This window comes from Geospiza fortis, unplaced genomic scaffold (assembly GCF_000277835.1).
Source record: "Geospiza fortis unplaced genomic scaffold, GeoFor_1.0 scaffold424, whole genome shotgun sequence".
In the NCBI taxonomy this organism is placed as follows: domain Eukaryota; kingdom Metazoa; phylum Chordata; class Aves; order Passeriformes; family Thraupidae; genus Geospiza; species Geospiza fortis.
This window is the reverse complement of record NW_005054354.1, coordinates 2633709-2641964: the sequence shown is the minus strand read 5'-3', so window position 1 is coordinate 2641964 and position 8256 is coordinate 2633709. Positions and strand designations below refer to the sequence as shown.

General features: G+C 46.5%; 1 protein-coding gene across 1 annotated transcript in view; it reads right to left on the bottom strand.

Annotated features, from left to right (window-relative positions):
* Positions 1-1275: 1275 nt before the first annotated feature.
* The window catches only part of SRPK2 (SRSF protein kinase 2), an 85581-nt gene continuing 78600 nt past the window's right edge, over positions 1276-8256 (bottom strand). The window contains 1 exon segment of the mRNA XM_031059048.1: positions 1276-2933. Coding sequence (XP_030914908.1) covers positions 2749-2933 — 185 coding nt within the window. The 3' untranslated portion in view covers positions 1276-2748.

Here is an 8256-nt window from a genome sequence, read left to right as displayed (position 1 = left end):
CTGCTGCTGCAGGCAGCACCAAGAGGTGCTGTTGTGCTCCTCAGTGCAGTCACTGTCACGGGTGAGGGCATCCTTCCATCTCAGCACGAACTGCTCTCAGTCCTGCCCACACGACAGGAGGTGCTCAATGGCTCCAGCTCAGAGCAAAGAGCAGAACCCGTGTGTGAGGAACGCTGAAACGGCACAGGAGGGAAAGTGGCTACTCCTACCCACTAAAAAAAGTGCTAATTCTTTTTAACATGTAAAAAAGAGGGGGCCATCTTAAATTCTAATTTGCATCTAACTACAGAAGACTCTTGCTAGTTAAAATCATACACTAGAAATGCTTTCCTGAACACCTGTCTGGCTCTGCAGCACACACACATTTTACACCAGCATGTGTAGTGTAGGGCAGCATAAGGCTCTCAAAAACAGCAAGAAAGCCCAACCCACCCTCTGTGCAGTTGCTCAGACACTGATTCTGATGTGCATCATCCTGTCTAGCCCAGCATTCAGATCTGGTTGTCTGCCCCTCTTATACCTCCAGCAAGTGACAAAATCATTTTGAACACGAGAACACTGAATACCCACTGTGCTTGGCAAGGTCTGAGTGCAGTACAGGGAGCTGCTGCACTGGGGAGCACAACAGGATGAGGCCTGGGCAGGGCTCCCCAGTGCTGCTGCAGCGCCAAGGCCAGGCAGAGGGCAGAGCTGTGCCAGCCTTGGGCTGCCCCTGGCACTTCATTCCAGTGCCAGCATTTTCTGTGTATTTCATTTGTAACCAGGCACTACAGAGCCAGGCTGGGTGTGAAGCTGAATGTAATTTTTACCTCCAGCTGAATCCATTGTGGCATCGTCCTTCAGAGCAGCGTTGTCCTTGCAGCCACTAAGAGCAGTTCCAGGATGAGGTGAAGGGACTCGGTCCTGAAACCCAACGGCTGCAGGGCCCTCAGCACTGGACAAGAGAGTTTCACACTGCGGTGCCTTGGCAGTTCTCTGGAGGAGTGGCTGCCCCAGCTCGGGACAGGACAATCGTTCCCTTGTTTACAGGACACAGCTGGTAGGAAAGATGCTTTTTTTTTGGTCACATTTCACCCAGCAAACCACTCCCACCCACAGCTCCTCCTGCCACAGAGCCTGTGGGGCTGCTCTGACCCACACCAGGTGCTGTGTTCCATAAATGAGCATGGGAAACTCCTTTCTCTGGCCAGGACAGGCCAGCCCAACCTCCCGCCCCTCCAGCACCCCCACAGCTGAGTCGTGGCTAGGCAAAGATTCCAATGACCAGCAACACTGTCTGAAAAAACAAAACACTTTAATTAGACAACTGCAAGCACCTCAAACAACTGGTTATTGTTACAGCATGGGGCTATCTTCTCACAATCTAGTTATTGCAAAGGCATGTGAATAAATTTTATATGGACAAAGTCAAGAAAAAAGTGGCACTGTAGTTACATGAAGATCAGGAGTAAGCTTACATTCATCCCACTGACTTCTAAAAGAGGCCCAAACACACCTCCGTACTGTACATTCTAAAATCTGTATTGCCTATAAGCTTCAGCCTATGCAGCTTTTTTTCCTAGGAAACACATAATTGTTGCGTGCAACTTACAATGGGCAGTCGTATGTCTACGGATGGGAAAGAATAAAGCTAGTGCAATTTGTTTTAGAAACATGTAAAGCTATGAATGGAATGAGCATGATCTTGCTTCTTGGATTATTTTACCCACTGCACTGTAAATATCTGCAGCTATATCCTTCCTTATCTGATGCCAAGCACACACTTTTATTATAAAAGATCAGTAATTCTACACAGAGAGTGGTTCTCATGCTCTACTTTTAATTTTTTTTCTTAAGGTATAGTACAACTTACAGTGCTTATAAAAAGGCAACACCATATGGTACCATGTCTTCACTATCACATTGTAAGGGAAATTGCTATTTTTCTTTTCTTAAAAGCACTTAAAATAGGCAAAAGTTCTAAAAGGGAGTGCTAAATGATAATGCATACTTTATTAGAAAGAAGTCTAGCCTTCCTTTAAAGTGCCGTTTGGGGAATGAAATCCTGTAAACCAGAGCCACTTTGTTTAAAACCCAATGAACAGGAACTGCTACAGAATAGAAAGTTTACACAATTCCTTAAAGCAGTTTAAAGTCCACTACATGCAATTGGTTTGCTATAAAGCTCTCTAAAACTTAGTTGCTTTACTCTGAAATTGAGTCCCCAGTCCCATATTTAAATGGAAATAAACATTTACAGGGTGCATTTACATACACTATAATACAAGAATGACATCCCTTTGCCAGAAGATAAAATTGTACAATTCCTTGCCGTAACTCAGTTCTGACTTGATAAATTTCTTACACTCGTAAATTATATAATATGCATCAGCTAAAATATTTTTTTTTTCATAAATAGTTACAAAACTTGCCAAAACACATGGGGGGAAGTTTCTTTTGTTCAAAAATCTGACATCTGAATGTCACACAACACAAGAAACAATGCTTAAAGACACGTTAAGTGTTTTCTGAAGAAAGTGGGTGAGTAAACTACTAGCTGAGGACAAAAAGACTACCCTTCCCCAAGAACACAGTGCACAAAAAGCAAAATGTCAAACAGTACCTCAAGCAAAATAAAGGTCTGAGGATTGAAGCCAGCTCACGTGTGATCCTGCTAAAGATTTTGTGACAGTCACCATTTAGGTCCAACGCATTGGAAAGTGGTTGCTGGCTTTTTTTTATTTTTTTTTTTACAGCTGGAAGATTCTGCTAAGAATTCAGCCACGGATGCCTAAGGCATTCTCCAGCTGAAGCGCGTTTCTCTGGGACCATTTCTAGCATGGGGATCAGGAAATCTGTAAACTGTGCAGCATCTTCATGAGGCCAACCATACTTCTCCACAAGCACATCAAAAAGACTCCAAGGTTTCAACTTGGTAATGTGTCGGAGTTCTCCTGCAAACAGAAATATTGATGGCATTAGAAAAACACCTTGTTACTTGTGTCAGTGACTAATCCCTGTTTTGTTTCTCTCCCACTCTGCATTCACAGCACCTTCACCAGGCTGGCAATTGCTGTTTAGGAAGGGCAGTGCACACCAAGCTTGCTCGAGGTCCTCAAAGGAGATGGGTATCTTCCATGTCCAAGTCAAAAACTGTTCCTACAGCCATCAGCACGTTACACCTGGACTCCAGTGATGCTTCCTGCTGTCTTCACTCTCCTGTGCACACCGGCACTCATCCACACTCATGCTCCCACCATGGCCAAACCACACTGCAGTCCTCTCCTTAATCAGCCAAGGAACCCAAATTTCACAGAATCTGCTCCAGTCCCAAGATGGAGGGCTCAGAAACAGAGGTCCTTGCCTCACCACGTGGCATTTGCCAGCAATGCAGCAGCGCACTGATTCATTCCTAGCCAAGTCAAGCACAGGTTTGGTGCTCCAGAGATTCTGCTCCATCTCCCAGGCAGACAGCCACAGAAAGGCTGGTCTGAGTCTTCCTGAGAGGGAAGCACCTGCTGCTGCCCAGGCCTCTTTCAACAAACCACCAACAAAAATGGTGGCAGCAGCTCAGGACTGAAGTTCCCCCAGGAGGGGTGACTCTGCCAACCTGGCAATGTGTCCCAAACCAAAAGGAAGGAGGTGAGAACTGTTCTGCCATCCAAACCAGCAACACTACCCAGGTCTGTCCATGGGTCATCCAGCATGATGGAGAAAACTCTTCAGGTTCCAGCTCCTCCTCTGTGTAAGAATGAGGCCCAAAGCCACGAGATGTGCCATGAGGTGCGTGGTGAAGGGACTACTGTGGGCATGAGAGGGATGAGCAGCTGCCAGGCTGAATGATCCTCACTGCTGCTATCAGGACACTGAGCTGTCACCTTGCACTAGACCCACAGCCTCTGCAATCCAGGCTCTCGATATCCCTCATTTACACGTGGTGTGGCTGCCCCCTCAGCACTCAGGATGCCAGTAACAGGGAATTTCACTACAGTCACACCTCCACTTCTCCCAAAAGTGTAAATCTGACATGAGACATCCTCCTTGGAGAGGATGAGAACAGGACCCCACCTTGCAGACAAGTCAACAGGCTTGCTGCTCTCTCCTCCTCAAGCAGGGACACCTCTTTGGGAACATCTGCCTTCTGTGTCAGACCACAGCCAGGAACCACTGTGTGTAATGCACTCACACTCTGCAGATCCAGTGCATTTATCACCAACATTAATCTATGGCCTCTTGCTGCAACAAACTACACTATTCATGAATCTGTATACGTGAAAGTTCTTTCTGAACGTGACCAGACTTTAGAGTGCCTGATCTGTTCTGATCAGTAATTAAGCTCTGCCACATCCAGCCCCTCTGATCTGTGGGACCAGCTAAAACACAAGTGCAGTTGTTTTCTGCCAAATTTCTATACTCTTAATGCAATCCATCTTGAGCATGTGTATAATAAGCCAGACAGTCTCCACTGGACACTGCAAAAAGCACTTGAGAGACCCCTGTGGTGCTTCTGCACTGAGGAGAGTGCTGGGGTCTCAGCCAGTACTGAGGCTGAACAGGCTTCACAAGCTGACTTCACCACCTGGGATGGTGCAGCCAGGACACACTGCTTGTGAGCCAAGTGGTTTGTCAGTGTGGTGCTTGTCCCTGGCTGTAACCTACTGCCCATAAAATGCCATCTGACACCAGGGGCTGAACATCTCACTGCAAGGGCTCAGCAGGCCCTGTTTCTGCTGCCTCAGCCCTCAGCAGTAGCTCCTAGGCAGGGTCCAGTGCCTGAAAAAGCAGCTCTCCAGCTGCTGTCACAAGTCCCCGCAAGAGCAAGAGTGCAAACAATCCATCACCCACAAGCTGCAGAAAGAGGAGCTCAAGGTGTGCTGCCCGCAGGAGGAACAGCAGCAGAGGCCACGTTCTGGTTTGTGTGTGAACGCTCACAGTGCAGGCAGGTCCCACCAGCACCCACAGACCCAGAAAGGCTCTGCTTTGGGCCCACAGCTGCCCCACACAACAGGAAGCACAAGAGCACACCCTGGAGCAGCATATTCATTTCCAGGCTTACTCTCAGTCCTTTAAATCTTTGTGCAACCCTGCAAGTTAACTGCTGAAAATCTTACCTTTTGGAAGGTTTCCAAAAGAGTGTATTGGTGACTGCTTACAAGAACAGGTAGTAAATTATGTAACAGGAATGCATGAAGTCAAATTACTGCCCAAAAGTGATACAAAAATGACTTGGTACTGACTGCAAGCAAAAAATTACTAGGAAAAAATCATGTCCATGGTTTCTCCAGCTCCCAGCATTCATTGCAAGGGCTGCTGTAATCATGTGCCAAGTAAGGCTCAGCTCTAAGGGAGGGTGGGTGTGTGCTCCCCCATCCAGCCCTGTCTTCATCTTTGCACTCACATTTTGTCATTTCCAGCATCTTTCCCCTCTCAGATCTGGTAAGGTAAGATTGCACAATGAGGCTCCTGTGCCACTGTGGAAGGAGAGTTCTGCTGTTTGAGTACTCCTCATTTTGTCACTGCCCATGCTAAGGCCAGCACCATACTCAGCAGTTCTTCTGCTAAGGAATAAACACTTCTAGAACTGTGGCTGAAGTTTTCCACAAGAAATTCCATGAAGATTGTAAAAGCACTTAAGAAGATAGGATACAGTAAAAAGTATCTGTGTGGGGGCCATGCTTAAACTAATACTTCAGTTTTCAGTAAGGATCATGATGCTAACTATGGAAACAAAATAGGGTAAGTAAGAGAAAATTAACACCATTTAAGTGGACACGAAGTCTTAGAAATAATTTTCATGTGGGTCCTTCTCATTTCCATCCTAAAGCATGAGAAGAGCACAGGAAATGGAGGTGTCTGCCAACTCATATTTTCACCTAGTTCAACATGTTTGTACCATGTAGCTGGAGGAGAGCAAGGCTGTGCCTATATTTAAGGGAGAAATTTAAAAAGCACAAGCCCCACCAGTCTGACACCATCTGCATTCAGGGCATTAGCATGAATTTTCAAAGAAGTGCTAAAAATGTAATACTGAGAGCTTCCTCAGAGAAGCTCTTTATTTGGATTTTTGATAGTGAAGCACACAGGAGATCATCTGCAGAGGACAACAGAGTTGTCAGAGCTGTAAAACTCCTGTTGCCAAAGCAGAGGCAGCGATGATCCCTCTGAAAAAGGAAATGTTAACCCAGAACAAAATTACTAAAAGAAATTTCTGAAGGACCAGGGGAGAAAAATGCTATTTAAAGCTGTCTCTGCTGACCATAATACAAAAAAATCTAGAGCTAGTCTATAAAATTTGTCAAAGACACATTTAAGATGTGCCACCAGGCAAGAGGAGGATGGATTATTGAACAGTAAGACATGGATGATGTGAAGAACTGGGGAAGCAGCAATAGGATCTAATCTGCTGCTACACATCTATGACACAATCCCAAGAACCAATTCCAGGACTGGTGGAGCAGTGGTGGAAGTGAGGAGTGTGGAGGGAGCCCTCCCTCCCTTCCAGGACATCACAGTGAGTGCTTCCCATTGCTCAGCCTCCAAAGCAAAGCCAGCACACCTGGCCAGCACCTTGCACAGGTTTAGCTCACAAGGAATCAGGACTAGCAAATACCAGAAGAAAAACAGAAGGGGCCATGGTCTAGGAATAACAAAAGGATGTTTTAATGCCAAAACAAATTACTAATTTTTAAAGTCAAAACAGCTTCCATGAAGACACTGAAGAAATGGACTCCCTGGAGTCCTTTACTGGGCTCAATCAAGATGAGACTCTATAAAAATATGTGAGCATTTGTGTTCTAGTATAAGAAGTAACTTAAAAATGCTTTTCCTCTTTTAAATGAATCCTCCTATTTGAATGTCTAAAACTGCTTCAGGCAATTACTGAGAAAGGACTTGATCCTCTACACTCTTTAAGTTACTAGCATCTTTCTTTTTGTGCCTGGGACTTCAGTAGCACAACTCAGATGTTTAAAGCATCTCTCTGAGGTCAACCTTGCTCATGGACAGGAGCAAAACTCAAACTGATTTTCACCCAAGGTTGGTGTTTTTGAAACAGGAGCTCAAAGCAAGATTTCTAAGCCCACCCTTAGACCACAGAGAGAAATTCTCCAAGAGCCCCAGGCCTGTACCATGAGGCTTCTGATCTCCAGTGCTCAAGCCACAAGTAGGTGAGTACAAAATGCAGCAGCTTGCTGGCCAACTCTGCAGCCTCCCTCTCATACCCTGCCAGCCCACCAAACTCAAATCCCAGCTGGGGACACCAGAGGCTGGCAGTACTGCTGTGGCCAGGGAAAAGGGTGCCTGATGCAGAGAAAAGATGCTCAAGGAAGCAGGACACTTGGCACCTCCTGTTTTGTTCCACAAACATTTCAGCTTCCCCAGTCTGCAACAGCAGAATAACTGTTGGGTGTGATCTGAAAAAGCAGCTTGGTTTGTTACTCCTTTGCCTTGCATTTGGGATCCCTCTGCTTTTAGCAGAAACAGGTGGGATCAAAGTCTACCTAATCTTCCACAGCAAACCTGCACTTTTATGTTGTGTGGTGAACCAAGCCTTTAATCCTACTTCAAGTCCCACCCTGAGGATGCAAGAGGCACCCCCAGTGCCTCTGAGCAATGTCACTGATGTGGCCCTGCAGGACAACAGTGACATTCTGCAGCTGAAGATGCTCATGAAGAACCAGAGCCTCTCCACATCACAGGAATTTTACAAACTGCCCTCTCCTATACACTGCCAACACTGCAGTGACTGAGTAGCTGCTAGGTCATTTTACAGTTCTGTCACATCATGAGAAAATGCCAACCTGTCTACTATAAATGAAAAGCAAGAATGTGAGATACACTCCAGCAGCTGCAATCCCTGACTAGAGGTGCTGCAGGGTATCTCGTGCCCAGCCCTTACTGTTCGATACATTTCCAGACCTGTGGGCCTGAGTTTGCACATCTCAGTTACCAGGAGATTGTCTGAAGCCCACTGACACAGGCCCCCTCTCTGCCCCCCGAGGCAGCCAGCTCCTGAAGCTCGTCACTGCCTGCTGTGCAGGGAAGCACTTGTTTTAAATCCATCCTCTGCAAATTTCACTGCCTTTCCCCCAGCTCTTACATGGTGAGTGCTGGCAAACAGCAGCTCTGCCTTCAGCTTATCCTCTGACTTCCTGATTATGTAAACCTCACTCCACACTCAAAAGCCCCATCAGCCTCCCCCCAAGGGCAGCTGCTCCCTCCCAGATCATCACTGCTGCCCTTCTCTGCACTGCAACACCACTGGCAGCCTCCTTAAGG